The sequence below is a fragment of the Struthio camelus genome, chromosome W (assembly GCF_040807025.1).
Source record: "Struthio camelus isolate bStrCam1 chromosome W, bStrCam1.hap1, whole genome shotgun sequence".
NCBI lineage: Eukaryota > Metazoa > Chordata > Aves > Struthioniformes > Struthionidae > Struthio > Struthio camelus.
The window spans coordinates 47894857-47914242 of record NC_090981.1 but is presented as its reverse complement, the minus strand read 5'-3'; the positions used below and the strand labels follow the sequence as shown (position 1 = coordinate 47914242).

Sequence of the window (19386 nt, the reverse complement as noted above, 5' to 3'; positions counted from 1 at the left end):
TTAGTTGGCCATGTTTGTGCAAGCGTATGTGTTATAACATCTTCAAAATGGGATTTTTGTGAGGCATTTATGAATAAATAACCTATTTCACATGCCTGTAGCCTTTATATAGAATGCTACAGAAGTCTGGTTTGTAATCTCACATCAGGCTACAGTATTGTAAATGAGTTATTCACAGTTCTCTCCCCAGCCCAATGTGGAGAAGTACCTTTTTGGCTATATTCAATATTGTGAAAATTCATTTTCATTGCCCTATGCTTTCACGCTCCTTTCCAGAGGTTCTCTTATTTTCAGTCATGATCCTGGTAAGTAAGTGGATCAGTAGATCCACTTACTTTCTAGCTTTTGAGAAAGCTAGAAAGGTCTATCATGGACAGAACACACTCCAACCTTCTACTACATATTACTGTTCAACATATGTGTTCAGCCTTTTTGCAGTGCACCACTTCTGCCTAAATTCCAGCCTCCTGTACTGGCTCTAAAACAAGTAGTTCAAATACATTTTATGTCTTTTTAAAGTATGAGTTTTCACATGTTCCTATCAAAATCAGTTAAATAACTAACAAAAAACTCAAATGTATAATACATCGTTTGATTTAAGTATCCTTCTAAAATCCAGAGGTGGCAAGAAATTCAGAATTAAGGTCAAATTTTCACCTCTTTTGCCTTTATGCATAAGCATTGCTGATTTTATAGTGTTCTATTTTATGAAACTAAAACAGAAAGGGTTCCATTTTCACATACAGTAACATTAGGCTGCATTGATGCAACAGTCCTCCCTTCAATTACATATATAAATGCTTGAGCATATTGAATGGAGAGATGATTTCTCTCCTCAATATAATATATAAACACTTGTCAACAATGATACTAAAACACTAAACTGAGACCTGTAGGTCTAAGCCTTGGCCTAGCTGACCCAAATGGCCCTCTTCACTGAGGATAGCCTGAAAACCTTCATTACACTTTCGAATGAGATAAAAAAATATACTGTTTCATTCTGTTGACACGTAAAATGTTTTAGTTCTGTTGTTTACTGTAGTTTATGTCTAGGCATAAACTTTGCTTGTTTGTACAGTTATGTAAATGCGTTGCTTTGACAGATAGGATGTAGTCTGATCTCCCCTTAAACTTATAAGGTTATACCTGAATTCCAAAAAGATACTAACATTTGTACATTTATAGAACAGGGTTTCCAAACCAAACACTTCCCAGTTTTGCAATTCACTTCTTTCTTTATTCTTGAAACATCAAGAATTCAGGTGTCTGCACTGCAAGGCCTATAGGCAAGAACTGTAATTTAGGCTCTGGGACAATTTCTGTCAACTAGAAGAGGGAGCTTATCGTCTATTTGTTTGATACCTGTGTTAGGCAGAAATGGTTGTCATCTTGATTTGCTCTTTTTGTTGTGAACTGTTTTATGAATGCCTTCTTCATCCTGGCCTCTATAGCAAAGTGGCATGTAGATATACAGGCACATAAAAAAGCTATGGGAGGAAAGCAAGAATATTTCCTTACTGCATGTAAGCTATCCTGCATAACTATCCAAATGCCCTGGTCTAAATATGAAGTAGCTTCCTTCTCAATAAAATTTCCTGCGGTGTCACAGCATGCACCTATCCAATTATCACAAAAAAATGGGGTTCTGCCTGTTTACGCTCATTTACTTCAGCATAACCTGCTTTACGGTTTATACCTTTCACTGAATAGTTTCAAGTGTCTGCAATGGCTAGGAGTTCAACAGGTGTCTTCAGTACCTCTGAAAATACTATTTTATCAGTCTTCCATTTACATGGCAACAGTAACTTTGCAAGCAGCACAAACTCTGGTAGGGCACAAAGTGGCTAGGCAAAACTAGAAGTTTCATTCTTTCCTGTCTATCTTGACTTTTATTGTTCTGTAACTGAACTCTCAATGCTATAGTAATACAAATTTCTGTACAAACTACTAATGCGGCCTGTGATCTCAAAAGGTAGCTGGCTGCTTAGTTTCTTTAGGCTTCCTGGAAAACCACAGTCATAATAGTAAGTAAATACACACACATGTACACACACTGTTATTTACATAAGCATGACTAGTTGATATCTTTTTCATCAACTTCCTACCATATAATTTTATCATATTACCATCTTCTTCTTACAACAGCTTTTTAGCAAGTGGATGAAAATTTATCAGCCTGCATGTAAAGTATACCTACTTGTTGGATGCGTTGTTCCTCCTTTGATTTAAAATTGTGTATTTTCCTTTCTATGTGGGTGAAGAGAATTTTGAATTATAGGTACCTACAGTTTCAGCCAGGATCTACCCTCTCTTAATATATGAAGATATATTAAAGTAGCTTAACAGATACTTAACATGTCTTAATATCCTCTTAAACTACAGCAGACATGACATCCTAGAAAATTAGTTTGATTCAAAGTATCCTTTAAAAAAACATGCAAATACAGTCTTTTTCATAAAATAGGCTAACTGACAAAAACTATTGTGTAAAGAGCCAGTCATCACGGTAAACTGGTTAGAAAATATTTGAAATAGGATACTTTTCCATTTGCATCCAGTTTGTTACATTGTCATTGTTCGAAACACATTTGGTATTCTGCGGTATCAAATTACATCCATGTGAACAATTACTGAATTGTCTCAATTATGTCAAGGATCCTGATACATGCTCTTTATTCATATTTGTAACTATACTCTGTTAAAAAAATAGGAAAATGTCACTGAGAGCAGAAAGTAGCACAAAGCAAAAATTATTGATAGGAACCACAGAAACAAAATTGTTTATTACAATTCCACAAATAGCACTCAACATATCCCTTGGACAAGTCTAGTTCATTGACTTACTCTGATTATTAGGCCGCTAATGTTAGAAAAGGAGAAGCCATGGTCTAAAAGGGACTCTTTTAATGAAATAAGAGGATTTGCCATAACGCAATAAAATGTATTAATGTAGGAGTGTACTTCTTTGACTGGTGAGTGAGATGATACTTTTGCACAAGTCACCCACACGTTACTAGAAGAACAGACCCTCCTTGTAAAATGAACATAAGAGTTTCACTTGAATACTACAGCTGCTACAAATAAATGGAGTTACCTCTTTTCATTTCTAATACAGCACAACCCTGACACGCAGGGTGTCCTTCAGGGGTTTTTTTGTATTTCATTTACATATGGATAACAAGTTAAATACAACTTCATCTTTGTCTAAAACCATGTTATAACATTCCTATTGAAATATCTTAGAAAATAAAAATATTTACAAAACATACAGGAAATTAAAGATATGAAGTACTACAGTAAAATATACATGAACTTTTATCCACAGAATTTCCAAAATAAAGTCAAAAGATGCACAACCCTTCTGTACAGGTAGAGGCTACCTGGTACAAAGGACTTAAAAATACTGAATATAGGTGCTTGCAAGTACGTGTACATTTTGCAACAGGTACTTGCTCAGCGATGATCTATGCAAGATAATAAGTCCACATTGAAGAGCAAAACACTATAGATTTTAGATGCATCTTTTCCCATCCATCTACAAAGATAACACTCTAATCCATAGTCTCATCATTTTATATCTCATCTATTCATTGAGAATGCTACTGCAAAGAACATTTGCTAACCTATTTCTTCAACATCTCTCTATCCCTTGGTGAATCCCCCTACTGTCTTTCCTTATTCTATAGCATCAAATACAAGTACCTTCTTTCACTTTCAAGGTTATTCATTAGTTATCCCCACCATATTTATATCTTTTTTCCTGTTTGATAACTTGCACTTCCAAATCAGCTCATGATGTCAATCCTCAATTAACACTTGTCCAATTTACAAATAAGCTGAAAATATTATTTTCTTATTATTAGGGAGGAATGCACTAGAAAGTAATTTGCAAAACTAACCCATCATGCTCTTTTAAATCCCTTTTAGAGTGGCTGCTTTCCCATGTGTGCAAAAATATCGATAATATTTTCCATGAATATGACTTTAAGTGATTAAGCCTGACCATTGAAGCAATTTAGCATGGGACCCAAGTATTGTAGATTTATTTGCAAACCATACATCTTGCCATACGTTTAGCCTATTCAGATGACAGGTAATATCTAGTGTTAACATTTCACATACTATAACCCATCTATATAAAAAGTAAGAGCTGACATCTCCCTCTGCTGCAAAACAGAAACAGAAAAAAAAAACAAAACTATTTTAAAATAAAAAGCCCATAAAAATTAGCATTTGCACCATTTGTGGCACACATGAAAGTCACTGGTGTTAAATTTTAATATTTTCCAAAAGGCCCATTAAGTTCCTGTAAGTAATGGAAAAAATGTGATTCTGTTTATAGAGCTCTGACTATACCACTTTTCTGTCTTTTAGATGCCCTCCCTTTTTTCCCAAGAGAGAGAAATGCAGACAGATCATACGGAAATAAATAAGACTCAGAAGCTTTATAAAATCTGTGGAAGCAGAAATGGAAGTTCATATCATTTAAAAGTTGCAAAATGCAGATCTAGTGCTTATAGAAAGGCCTAGAGATATGGCTGACTTCTGAGAATAAACATGATCAGAAGATGCTGCTTTTTCAGTTGTGACACTGATGTGTATTTTATAACCACACTACCTAATGTAAATGCTAAGAAACTAGTTTCCCATGCTGATCCAATATTCCCAGATACTCCAGCTGTAACGCTTGACTCCAGTTTTAAGTGAGCAAGAAAGCTTCATATATGCAAGGAATTCATTTTAGGGCACTTTGAAATTCTGATGCAGGTTAAGCTGCCCGTAAGTTCTGTCTCTTTTGTTTATATTTCTTTATCTTCCTGTATCCATCTGTAATCTCAGCTCATATGCCTAAATTTTAGGATCTTTGGATTACCATTGGATGATTTGCTCTTTGGAAGAAGTCATCACTCTATTCTAGGTTTCTACACTATCAAACATAACAAGATGATAACACAGTAACAATAGATATATAGAAAGGCTATAAATAACCATTTTGTGTTTAGGTGACCTGGAAAGTAATACGTATTTTCTGGCTGTTTATAACTTAATACTGCACCCCCACAAAAGAATGCTATATTTCACTTTATATAACCAACCACTGCCTGTACATACAAAACCAAAGCTATTTTATATCCCCAAGGTGCTAAGCATACCGGAAATCAGAAATTTTTCCAAGGAATAAAGGAGAAGAATTCATGCTCATTGCAAAACTCAACATCTAATAATGTAAAAGATGCAATTAATATCGTTACCCATTTTTAATTTCAAGCTAGGTAGGATTTTTATTCATTATATTCAACATTAAATATTTTTCATATCAGCCACATTTATTGTACTAGTTGTTCTAAAGAAGGAATAACTTGTATAATTAGAATTAATATAATAGTATCTTCATTTACATAGGATAAAAACACAACACTAAATTTTCTAGATTTGATCTAGCTCCTTCAAAATCCCACCACATTATTTTATCACTGCATCAGGATTTTATTAATGTGGATTTCATCAACTACTCAGAAAACAATTATTTTATCTAAACTATTGCCTAAATTTAAATTTTTCAGAGTATATAACAGCATTATGTATACAAAAAATAAAACTTAGGAAGCTAAATGTTGCAGAATCATATTTAATAATATATAAATGACAAAAAAGAGACAGTAAATATAATGAGGACGATATAGTCACAACCGAAATTAAAGCTCAAAATTCTAGCAGGAAATAAACTAATCTGAAAGTAACGTATTTTTTCATTTCTGCCAACATCCTTAATGTTAATATGATTCATATCATAAACTAAAATAGCTGCGTAATTCTCAAACCAAGGTCATTTCTTTGGAAGCAGGGAAACGGGTGTATGTTCAATACCTAAGGAGTTAATCATCATTATTATCTAGAAGAAAATAATAGATAAGAAAGTAGAATATGAACACTTAACAAACTAATTAAAATCCATAAGCGTTCGGTTTGTTTTACAAAGTCTACTCAGATGGCAAACTTACTTCTCTATCACGATAAGAAGTTTGAAAAGAGAACAGTAACACTACCTTGGCCTGTTTTTAAATATCTTTTTTCATGTAAATGAATACATATTCATATACACCTTCAAATACATATCCAATATTCTCACTTGTTTTTCAAAAATGGAGTAAGACTTGAGACAGCTGGACATACCCTCCATTATGCCCATGAAACTATACAACTGAGGATCAGACATTAAGGAGGTTGGCTCCCTCATGCATTTTCTTGGGTACTTCAGGGTATCAACTCACAGCACTGGATGCCTTGGCATCTTTATTTTTTTTCTGCTGAAAGTGGGACTGCAGAAGAGGTCTTCTACTCTTGAGGTCTCTGGGCACTTTAAGTTCATTTTGACAAATCAGAAAATTTCATCCAGGGTGTTTAAAATAAGCGCTTGCTAAAGTATCCAGCAGTTCAGATTATCTCCAAGTTTTGGGAACATGGTGAGGTTCATCTTGTGATACTCATTACAGATTCTCTCTACCGGTTTTAATTTAATGTTGTGGCTGATTATTCCCTCTAAAATAATGTTCTCTATTGTTTTCAAGCTGCACACTAGGGTAAAACTGGACCTTCAAAAATCTAGAAGATATAAAAATGTAGATTTCTGTACATTTGAGATAAAGTAAGAATGGGGATAAATTGGTATTGGAATTTGATAACCTACATATTAAACCTGTGTTCAGTCCATCATTCCATACTGCCAGTGATTGTAATCACTGCTGTCACCAAGCAGCATCTTGAAAAAGCATTCAGCTTTTTATCTGAATAAACTCATAGAGTCGAAAATGGTAGAACTGTGTATGTCTTACCTCTCTTTTATTTCTCTTTCTTTTGGCGAAAGAGCAGTTGAATCAGGAAGTTGAATTTGAGCAATGTTAAAGGTATTTTTTCATATAAAGCCAAAAGATATTTTTAATATTAATAGAACAGTTTTTAAATTTTGTAAGCACATAAATAAGCTTATAAACAGAGCAATGCTCTAGGATCTCCTGGTGTTATCAACTTCCTCTTGAAAAATCTAAGAAGGTAAAGTTCAGTGAAATTCAGACTTCAGTTAGGTTTTTATACATGCATACACACGTTCTGGAAGGGAAGTTGGAGAGGAGGAAGGAGTGCTTTTCTTTCATTATTCGGTGCATGCTAATATGTGTAATCTTAAACTAAAAGTATTTATCTAAAGAAAGAATCAAAGTGAATAAGCTCTGTGAATTGAAATTAATTGACATCTATTTATGCATAATTTCTCAGCTAATTTCCTGCTTCTGCACCAGTGAAAAATATTTTATGGTTGGAAGGGCAGAAAATGTATGTGTGGGTTTCAGTCTGCTCATTTTTCTAGTTTTCTATACAAATTTACTATTTCTTTATTTTTTCAGTTTTGTTACTGCCAGCTCATAGCAAAATTTTCTTCTCTTACCTGCTTTTCAAATTGCATTTCAAAATTCTTTACCATTACTATGTGTACATATACTTTGAAAAAAAAGGGGTTCTTAACATACAAGGAGAATAGAATATCAGTATTCACATTTTGGACAGCAAGGTTTTCTAAAACAATATTAAAATGATTTGCCAGACATCTGACAATTTTCCTCCCAAAATAATTTTTCAGTCTATTCTTTCTAGATCCACTCATTAAATTTTCAACCCCGTTTACAGTCATTAAAAGTTGAATAGATCAGAAAAGACATATTGCACATTCTGGACAGCTGTACAGAAAAAGTCTACAATGGAAACCTTGTTGATATAGTTTTGCTTCTGAGTGTGATCTAGGTAAAATTAGTCAGTTGTTTCCATTCAGGTTGATTGTTCTATACTGTGGCATTATTTAACAGACATAAGAATTTCACAATGAATAATTTAATTATTTGCTGCATGCTTCACCCCCATCCCCAAAAAAGCACTTCCTTGCCTTGTTTTATTTGAAGGTACACCTGTCACTAAAAAGAAACCCTATAAATTTTTATTATCATATACACCAACAATTCTACCACTAAAGCATCAATGCTTGCTTGTTATTTCAATGGGACCACTGAGTGACACACTTTTCTTTTAGGTATTTATAGGACACTGAATGTTGTATCGAAAGGTTTAGCAGTCTAATAGGGTTTAGCAGGGTTTCCTACTGACCCTAGACTATACATCACATTGTAAAAATAATGACATTTTGACTCTATTCATTCTTCTTGCTTCATCAGTTCAGGGAAGTACTTGATCTTTATTTATTATTATAGGATTAGGAGGAACATACACCTGGGAAGAATCAACTGCACAACTGCAAGATAACCAATTAGACAGCTATTCTGTTGGAAAGCACCTGGAGTTATTGTGCATGAGAAGCTGAATACAATTCAACCTTGCCATACTGTTGGGAAAAAAAGTCAACCACCAGACTAGGATAAGTAAAAGGGAGCATAACTTGTAGATCTCTTAAGCTATGCTTCTGCACTATCCTGTCTTAGCAGTTCCTCAGCTGAAGGGCTTTGATCAATTTTCGACATGGGATATAAAGAAAGGTATGGACCAGCACTGGAGAGAGTTTAGGAGAAAGCAACCACTAGACTAGAACTCTAAAAATATGAAAAATTGAAAGAAAAGAAGAAAACATCTGTTGGGAATAACACAGGTGTAGGTGATTCTGCTTTGAAATCTCATCCAGTTCTATGATTCTACAGTAACAGAGAACAAGAAATTTTTGCTATATAGTTTTAAAATTTATATATGAGGCTTGAAATGCCTTTTGCAGTTTGTCAACAACAACTTGTAGTTGCTTAAATACTATAGAACTTTCCAAGATGAAAAATATACTGTAAATATGAAATCCTCCCTAATCCAAGGAATCCTGCTAGTCTTCAGAAGATCAGCAGTGGAAACTAGCTTATTTGTATTTTTACAATGACACATAGAGTTTCTGGCAATATGAGGTGACAGAAAAAGTACTTTTTCTCAGGGCACTCTCCTGCCATACACCAAAACTGCTCTGTTGGCAACCCTACGGAAGCTTACATTTCCCAATTGACAACATTTTCTGCTGCTAGTTTATAATCAGTAAGCGTGAATGTGAACTGGTGTGGTTCCTAAGGAAAATCAACCAATCTCTGTAGAGACTGAAGGAAGCTAGTCAGAAAGTGATCAAAAGATGGTGAAATTTGTGAGATGATTTTAGTGACGATTTAGTGGTAGGCTTTGTTTGCTTGTATCTATTTCTAGGTAAACTACATTATTTAACACTTAATCCAATATTTTGGTTTCTTCATGTCCTTGAAGTGTTATTATTTGCTATTATCACTTTCTTTTGTATTTTAGGAAGTAACATTAAAGGAGAATAGAAATTCAGGTGACTATTCCAGTAATTCTTATATCCTTGTTAACTGATGAAAATAGATGGATTATTCATGAAATTCATGTATAGTATTAAATATCATGGAGTCATTTTTCTCCTCACATATGGGAAAGACTGTAAACAAGGTAGATGTATCAAAACACCTGTCTTAAGTAAGTGTATGTTGTTTTTATTCTCACAGCCAAATGCAGATTATGCCTAAACATTCTTGATTTAGAACAACAGTGCACAGACAAACACAAATTGCCTATAAATTACAGTTTATAACTGGACAGAGAGAAATTAAATGAACTCCAGTTCCTGGAGCATGTGATAAACATATACCAGTCCTCTGTATCATCCTGTCATTAGATTGGTTAGATCAGACAGGTTACTACTATTTTATTTAATGATATCTCAGGTGTGTGTGGGTGTGGGTGTGGGTGTGGGTGTGGGTGTGGGTGTGGGTGTGGGTGTGGGTGTGTGTCTGAGTCTGAGCAAGAGAGAGTGAGAGAGAGAGCACATGTGCATCTGCCAAAAAAAAGCATCTCAGTCTTAAATCTATAATATTCTTTATTTGATAACAATGGATAGAACATTTGGAAAGAATATTTATCCTTCTTTCATTTACTAGTCTCCTCTCCCATACTTTCTTACCAATTCTACCTCTTTTTTAACTCAAAAGTATTGACTTCTACAAACATTCCCCATTGTACCCTGAGAACCCAACTGTTATCTTGGATCTCATTTCATTTTGAGAGTAGGAAGAAAACAAAAATAAAAGGAGTTGACACGTTTATCTAAAAATATGAGTTTGGAGATAATAATTGAAAAAATAATGAAAGGCTTCAAAACGCAAAAGGTAATTTTAATAGTAACTGCTCTTATTCTCATCATTTTTTATGGTCAGCTGCTGTAAGAAAGTGAATGTGACTGCATCTAAAATATAGATGTGATAACTTATGTTGATAACTGAATGATGTCCATCCAGTGGTTTCCTAGTTTCAACATTTGGCAGGAAATTTTCAGCTCTCTATTATAACATTTCCCAGGAGAAAAAAATGGAAACACAACTGTACATTGTCCCCAGCAGTTGTAGATCTCAAGCATAGCTTTACAGCACTTCATATTCTCCTGAAACAATCTTTCTTTTTTTTTTAATATAAACGTTTTTTTTCCTCATCTTTGCATGCATGTGTTTAAATACACATGCACGTATATGCACAGAGATTTTTAATGTAGCTTTTTGATTAATTTCCTCAATGTAAGGCTAGGTTGCTTCAGAAAGAATAATAAAACTAAGCTAAGTTATTGTTCCAAATATATTAAAGTTTCTAGTGATTTTTAAGACCTCAAAGAGGGTAGGTTTTTGCTTTTCTTTCCTCTCTAGACTTCTGCAGTTGTTCGAGATGAAGTCCTCAGAAGTTTTCCTACGGCGCAGGGTCCAAAAGAGCAAATGGACCTGTTTTCCAGGGAGACCCAATGTGGGAAAATCTTTTGGAAGAAGTTACAGAGACAGTAGCAAAAGGAAACAAAAGAACTGGGTTCCAAGGCCCATTTATAAGCACATAGCAAGTTAACCAGGCACATCTGATCTTGCCTTATTTATCATCAGTCTATAGTAACAGGTATATTCAAAGAAAAAGGGTATCAAGAAAAACACTATTGTACACACTTCTGCCCTTGGAGAAAGGACAACAGCACAAATAGCATATCAGAGGTCAGTTATTTTTCTTTAGAGCATTACTAGAAGATACTCAGAAACTATGCCGCAGATACTGTACTGTAATACATATCCATTTTAAATAACTGGAAACTAGACAGACACAGATTTATGTGGAACAGCAGGCACACGATTAAACCAAATGTTTAGTCCAAAGTCTTCAATAAAACTTTACAATTCCCATCCAAATAACCCTACAGGAAGCATTAAGTCAGCAGTCACTGGGAAGACACAGGAGATGGGACAGATGCAACTGAAAAGAAGTTGGGAATGAACAACTGGGAAATATCTCCTCGCTATCAGTAAGGAGACGGATTTTTTTTTTTTTTACAGATTTTGCTCCCCCATTGTAACCCTTGCTAGATTTAATTAAGACCCTGAAGCATCAAGGAAGAGAATACAGACAACAGGATAACATTTAAAATAAACATCAGCTGAATTTTAATACATTTTACTTATACCTTTTCATTCCTATTATCAAAGTGTAATATATTATCACCATTGAATATGCAATTTAAATCGGCACTATTCAGTGTAGTTTCTCTAGATTTCCAGTAGAACTTTGGCTTTGATCTACACATGGTGATGATCCACTATATTATCAAAAAAAAGAACCCTTGTTCTCAGAAATAAGCTGCATTCTTGTTTATAGAATAAAATCCTTTAGTAATGCTCTTACTTTCTGGAACCACAATGTACCTCATACTGATTAAACTTGCATAAGAAAGTTGAAATTCCATGTGTCTGCACTTACCAAATTTCTTTCAAATCATTCCATTAGGTGATATTGAGGGGAGTTTATCTAACACGTTTTCTTCTCAAAATTCCTGCCTTTCACTGGTGAGAAATTCAGTCTTGGCATCTGTCCATCAAGACTATATACTTAGCAGTCAAACGGTTCTGCCCTGCTTTTGGACCTATATTTTTCCCAGCTTTCTCTCACATTTACACTTCTAACACATCAGTATATTCTCACAGGTTTTCCAATTATCTACTATCTCCAAAATCTTCTCTAACAGAGGAGTACAGTGTAGCTAAAATGATTTAATTCCATTTAAAATAACTTCTATAAGAAATTCACTAATGCTCTTTTAGTGTTTTATGTAGAATTCCCGTCTCAATTACTCCTCAGCTATGCACCCTAATTGCCCAAGAGAAAGGCTTTTAGAAGATGAGCTGAATGTCACAGAGCTGACACTATGACTCAAGAAGCCACTTCTTGGACAGATGTCTCTACTAATACTTAAATAAAGTTGCTATATTAAAACCTATTTTAAAAATACTAGAAGAAAAAATGCTTTATATAGTTGAGAAATAAATTAGACAATCATGTTAATAATTTTAAGGTAGACATTACATGGCAATGTCTATAATAAAAAGGTTTAAGTCTCAATTAATCTCTATTTGGTTATGATGGCCTACTAAATTACCAGATTTATATACTCATTAAAGTAGGAAATTAGCACCATTCATTTGCAGCAACATTCATATCCAAATAAACATATCTGTATATATGAATTTTAAAAGCTAATATTTTTTACAAATTCCAACAGCATGAAAATTCATGCTACTTAGAGCATTCAAGGCACATAACTCTAATAATCTAAAGTACGCCTTTTGAAATGAAAAATTAGAAAAACGCTCTGGTATCCACTTAGTTAAAATATTTTTAAAATATGCATGTCTTGTTTAATTTATCTTTTATGAATAATTCATAAAGAACTTTAATCCAGCAATATTTATTAAGTTGTGGAAATTCTTTGTACGTTTGAGGAAGGGTTAGCATATGCCAATTACTGTAACATCTTGGTGCCAATATCTCTTAGTAGTAAACAAAGCAACAAAATGCTGCCAGACAAGTAAATGACAAAACTCTTAATTCTTATTACAACTACAGAGACTGCTACTAAATTCTGAGAACTGTTTCTATTGGCCTGTAAGTTTGCAAATATCAGTCTTCCTTTTCCCAGCTTGGGCGAAAGTAAGGACATACTAGAACCAGAGGAGTTTTTCAAACCAAATGAGAACAGAATGAGTTTTAGAATGGAAAGAATGGTTCCATTTCATTGGAGCGTGCACCAGATTTTTGGCAAGATTTGTACCATTATTTTTCCAGATGCTATAGTTGTAGCTACAGGAACCAAGAGTTTATCTAGCCAAATCATAATTGTATTACATAGCATCCCAGACTTCAGAGCATCAAGAATCTAACACATAGAACTGCCTTCTTCTCCTAATAGAAAATAAAGCCTCTGGGCTACCAAAATAGGATGCTGCATTGAACCCTGGATATTATTTTGGTTTCTAGACCCATTATCAAGTGGTATAAGGACAAGATTCAAGGAAAAAATTGATGCTTTGGAGATCTCTGCATGTAAGCAATGCAGCAATGTATGCTACATGGTTAGAGCTAGTACTATACAAGGAAGGAAAAGGGAGAGGAAATACTTTTTCTTGACAGGGGCAATTTTTAAAAGCAAATTTTGAAAATTGTACTAAAGTACAATTTTAAAATAGATAGCATTAGGGAACGAGCACCAGGCTTACTAGATTGCAAAGGAAAACATTGCCTACCCTATGTGCAGTTGCTTATATGCACATAAAGATGAAAAGCTGGTTTCAGAAACCTAGACTTGTAAATCACTGGAGATAAAACTTTTACAGAAGACCTGTTCTAAAAAATGATGGTCTGGGAAGCCTGGTAGTAAAGAAGATGCCTGAGAGAATAGAATATATCTTAAGGATACAACAGGTTAGGAATTTCCACAACTAGTGGAATTAGGACCTATGGTATTACTCCTCTAGTTTTTCCTGTCTGAAATTTCAGTAGTGAAAAATGGAACATAGCAAGATGATATGACAAGATGATTTAATTGGCATATGACTAATGGCCTTTAAAACTGCTAAGTTTTCTTTTTTTAAACAGCTAAACTCTTAATATAGTCCATGCAATACTGATAGCTATGTGAGAAACAAATAGAGGTACATGAAAAGTTTAAAGATAATCAGAATATCAGCTCCATTTACTACACTGAATGTTTTTCATAATAAACTGGGAAATTATTCGACTTGAAGCATTTATTTCCCAATTCCACTAGTACCATTTATGATTAGATAGTACCTTTCATTCTATCATCTTAAAATCACTTTAACATAAATCTGTAATGACTTCACTTCTGCTTATATTTTACACATGAGAAAACAATGGCACAGAGAGGTTAATTGACTTGCCCAAGACCACACAGCAAACAAATGGCAAGAAAGAGATCCCAGGTCAGTGGGCTCCTAGTCCCAACCTGACTCCCCTGTCTTCTGTATTGCTCTTGTGTATATGAATTCAAATCAGATTCAGATTTGGAAATATGGGACTAATTTTTACTTTAAGAATAAGATGATTCTGAAGTACTGTCCTAGTGAATTGCTATTGTGTTCCTTGAAGAAATACAGTGCTATACTAAATAAGTTGTCTATAAAGTTACAGTGATAATTATATGGAAACAGAGGAAGCATTAAAATGATATTTAAAAATATACTTTATATTCTGAATTAGAAGCATGCTGTTTTTCAAATATATAATACAATATACAGTTTGTGCTGGTTCATTTTGTGTTTCAAATTTTTACTCTCCTCAGTTTGGATAATAAAGCTTTACTAGTCTGTTTTAATTCTGATTTCAACATTAAAACAATTTGTTGTTGCTATTTCTTTTGCAAAATATAATTGTTGCATATTTTAAAGTTTTGCGCAAAACTTAAAATAGAAGAAACTTCAAAGTTGTATATTTAGCTACTTAAGTGTTCCTTTACAGTTTTCACTGAGTTTTTAAGAATTATGGTATTTCCAGAGCAAAATAAAATACATCTGGGGAAACTAATTCTATAGATATAAATTTTGCATATTTGAGCCAATAATGTTTAATACCATCCCTAATACATGTTGTGTTCTGTACGCAAGTACACAGTACACAGTTCTGTACTGTTTCAGTCCAGTTTTTCCCCACTCCTTCATGTTTAGAGCAGTTTGGTGTTTTCTGAAAGACAAATTATCATCCTAGACCTTACGTCCATGGGAATAAATGTATCCATATCCATGTATATCCATTGAGAAATGTTCCTCTAACAAACAAGTTAAATTATTTAGAAATATTAAAAATGTTAAAATTAAAAAGGAACTGAACTATATAAAAAGGACTGGTGTCTTTTACAAAAGTGTTGGATTTTTTGCAATTTCTATGTTATACAAGACTACTAAGAAGATATTTTGCTATACATTTAGTGGGGGGGAAAAAAGCAATATTGACCTAGAACTTGGGAAGAAAGCCCTGGAAAGACCACCCTTTCCTGAAATTTCTTGAATATATTTATCAAACAATTTGTTACAGTTCACTTTATGTCTGTGTATTACAGTTGTTTGTTTCATTCAAAATGTTTAACTGTGGAAATATATTTTTGCTAAGAAAGCCATGGAATAGTCAATTTTATGAGCTTCTTTACTCCGCTTTGCAAAAAGGAGGTACATCGGAAGCATTTTTTCCTATGCCATAATAAAAATAACAACCATTGACCCCTCTACTTTTAAAGCAAGATGGCTTGTCAAAACAACATTGTTCCACTGATAAAAAGAATAGAAGATTTTAAAAAATGAAATATTGTTTACAGAGAACTTTAAATTCCTATTTAAATAGGCATCATAAGAATAAAAATCTGAAATTCCAAAATGGCACAAAACCTAACAAAGAAGTAATATAAGTACATTCCCTTCCCCCTATGACTTATCATCCCTTCGATAGCTAATTACTGATAGAAAAAGGCTGAATATGCTCCAGCCAACCATTACGATTTACAAAAATTAAACTTCTTTGTATTTAGAAAACAGAAATGTTTTCATTCTTAGAGTCTGAAAGCCCTAGATGCTGAGTGTTTTGCCTACCAAAGAAACTGGAATATATTGCAAAGAGCATTAAATTGAACAATAGTTCATTCTTGAAGCGTATGATTTGTCCTTTCAAATCTCACCTAGTGCAAAAATTCACATCATTAACTTTGGACAAGCATGAGTTCACACAAGTGTTACAAAGGTATAGCAAAAGAATGGCTGCTTGAAAACCAAAGGTATTAAAAGACAGATTTTTAATGATTATTGATGTAAAAGTACAGTTCTCATTTGGAATTGCTGAACTTGTTTTCACTTCTCGATTATATATGAAGTGGAAATGAAGCCAACATTAGACAGAAGCAGAGCAAACACTGCCAGAGAATATTCAGGTATGTCTCAGATTTATGGACAAGGCTACATACTAAAAGAATCCGCTGTGCACCACAGAAACACACAAAGCATTCTTTGTTCAGAAAGGATTCTATCATTCATTCATCGAGTATATTGTGCTACAAAAAATCTGATTATCCAGGAAATCAAAAAACGAGAGGGTAATTGAGTATTAAGTATCGCCCCTCTGCCCATTGTTCTTAGTATAAATCCTTAATTCACAACGTAAGCTTACTATTCAGATACAAGCGTGTAGCTTTCCACTAAAAGGAAGTGGTTGTAGCTACTAAAAATGAAGACAGAATAATAAATTGAGCGATCAAATACAAGTTCCTACTGATTTTGACAGAGAATTTGTTTTTGAAACAGATGTCTCTGGTAGCTATCAAGGGCAAAATAGGCATTGGTGAGCTACACACTGCAAAATAAATCTACAGCTCATTTAACAGGGAACAATAGACTAGTAAATGACGGACTCCTCCCTCTGCTAAGAAACCATTAGCCTATTTCCTCCTCTAGCCCATTCATCCTAGAAGGACCCTAACCCTGGATGTGCCAGACTGTCTCCCACCTCCCAGAGCGCTCATTATTTTAACTTCGCGTGTGCGAACAGCACACGAATTTCGCCCTTCCCAGCGCTGTCGGTTCCCGGGGAGCCGGCCAGCGGGAGCAGCTCCCGGGGCGGCTGCGGAGCGGAGCGGAGCCGGGCGGCGGCGGGCGGCGCGCTGGGCCCCCGCTCTGCTGGCCGCCCCGCTCACGGCTCCTCGCTCGCACGGACCCGGTCCCGCTCCCACCCACGTGTTTAGCGCTCGCCTCTCCGTGCACCGACAGGCGGGTGTGGGACGTCGCGCCGGTGCCTGTGCCCCGGTCCCCCCGCCCCACGCGAGCCCTGCCGGGGGCCCCGGGGAGGCGAGCTGCCCCGCTCCCCGCGGCCGCCCAGCCCGGCTCGCCGGCGCCGCCGCCCCTTCGCGGCGCACGGCTCCCGCGGCCGGGGCCCCGGCCCGCCGCCCGCCCTCACCGCCCGGCCCCACCTCCCTTTCGGAGCCTCCGCTGCCGCACGGCGCCTCTTTCTCCTCCTTCCCGCCGCAGCGAGCGGGTCCGTCAGACGGGGGGCCCCTGCGCGCCCGCACCCCGCGGCCCCCGCCGGCTCCCCTCCCCCGGCCAGCAGCAGCCATGGCGGGCGGGAGAGCGGCACCCCCGCACACACGCACGCACACACAGCCCGCCGGGGCGCGGGGCCAAGCCCTCTCCTACCGTCTGAGTCCCTGGAAAGAGGAGGGCCAGGACATCCGCGATTTCTTCAAGCCGGGCCGGTGGCCGGTCTCCACGGCGTAGGAAGCGCGGTCCATCGCTCGGCAGTAGAGGTAACGCTCCGTGTCCGAGTAGCCGCGGTGCCTCACGCGAGCCCCGGCCGGGCAGCGGCCCCGCGAGGCGGGCGGCGGCGGCGGGCCGGGGGGCTGCTGGTGCTGCAGGAACTGGTGCTGCCGCAGCTGCGGCGGGTAGTGCTGCTCGTGCCGCCACAGATGCTTGGGGGCTTTGAGACTCCCGCTGCCGCCGGCGCCGTCGCTGCTGCCGGCGCCGTCGCTGCCGCCGGGCAGCGCGGACAAGCCGCTGCCGCCGCGCTCTGCCTCCATGCTGCGGGCGGGCGGGCCAGGCCGGGCGGGCCGGGGCCGGGGCCGGGGCCGGGGCCGGGGCCGGGGCCGGGGCCGCGGCGGCGTCCGCCTTCCTCCGGCAGCGGCGGGGAAACTGTGCTGAAAAGTTGGACAGCTCCTGCCGCACCGCCCCTCGCCCGGGTGTGGGAGCGGCTGGGGCCGCCGCGCCGCCGAGTCCTGCCGGCCCCTCGGGAGGGGAGGCGGAGGAAGAGGGGGAGGAGAGGAGCGGAGCGGAGCGGAGCGGGGCGGGGGGCTGGCTTCCCGCTCGGAAATATTTAAAGGCGGGCTGGAGCCAGCGCGGGGGAGAGCGGAGCCGGGAGCAGGCTGCCATCGCCGCTGAGAGGGCGCCCCGGGCGCGCTGGAGGCGGGGGAAGGCACCGCGGAGAGCCCGGCCGGGCAGGACTGGGACGAGGAGCGGGCGCCGAGGGGCTCTGCCCGCCGCGGCCCCAGCCCGCCGCGGCCCGGGCTCTGCCGGGAGGGCGCCTCTGCCTCCCCGACGCGGGGGGCAGCCGGCAGGAGCCCGGCCTGTCGCTGCTGGCTGGACGTGACTCCCTCCCAGAGGGACCCGCGGTGCAAAGCGACAGCAGGTGGCAAAGTAGCTCGCACCGAATTTCACCGATAAGTTTGCAGAGGGTTAAAAACGGGTTCTTATTCCCTGAACTCTTCCTCCCGCCCCCAGGCCCTGTATCATACTTTCAACCTTTGCCATACCAGGCTCAGAAACCGTCTGTTTCCCAAACTGAAATCCTCCCTTGGTCTGCCATCTTCCCCGAAGATGAAGCTCTCTCCCCACTGCAAGCAATCCTGGCTGTAAATCAGTGCAAGGAAGGTTTAATTATAGCGATGCTGGGCCTGCTGCTTGAGCAAAGCTTTACCATTATAAACAACTTTCCCATTATAAACGAGTTTCAGGAGTTTGAAACTGCTGTAGAAAAATCACTACAAGCTGAAATCTACCAAGCAGGAACTTTATCCTAAAAAAGCATTTAAAAATTAACTTGACATTTCAAATTCTTTTGCACTCATATAACATGAATAATCCAATACAGATGGGAAATTTTGCTTGATTTTCTTAAGCAGAATTTGAATTCATCCAGTATGTGTGGTAATATTCTATAATCTAACACTTCTTTTTATTCACGATATTATTATAGCGGCTACATTTCTGACAAAAATATAAAAGACAAACTTGCAGACCTTCATTTGAAAATCATTAATACATTTTTTGTCAGGTCTTTCTATTCTGTTTGCTAGAACATCAGTTCTAAGGAAGAGGGCACCCCACATATCTCTCTCTTTATAAAATATACACTTTCTTCCAGTCAATGCTCATCAGCTCATTAGACTGTTCTGATTAGCTTCATGCACAACTTCTGATTCTTCCATATAGTTCCTCTAAATAG

General features: G+C 37.9%; 1 protein-coding gene across 1 annotated transcript in view; it reads right to left on the bottom strand.

The window, feature by feature from the left end:
* Nucleotides 1–17965, bottom strand: part of LOC138064098 (3',5'-cyclic-AMP phosphodiesterase 4D) — a 402077-nt gene extending 384112 nt beyond the window's left edge. The window contains exon 1 of the mRNA XM_068925073.1: nucleotides 17586–17965. Within this exon, the coding sequence (XP_068781174.1) occupies nucleotides 17586–17965 (380 nt within the window). The remainder of the gene's footprint in view (nucleotides 1–17585) is intronic.
* Between the last annotated feature and the right edge of the window lie 1421 nt (nucleotides 17966–19386).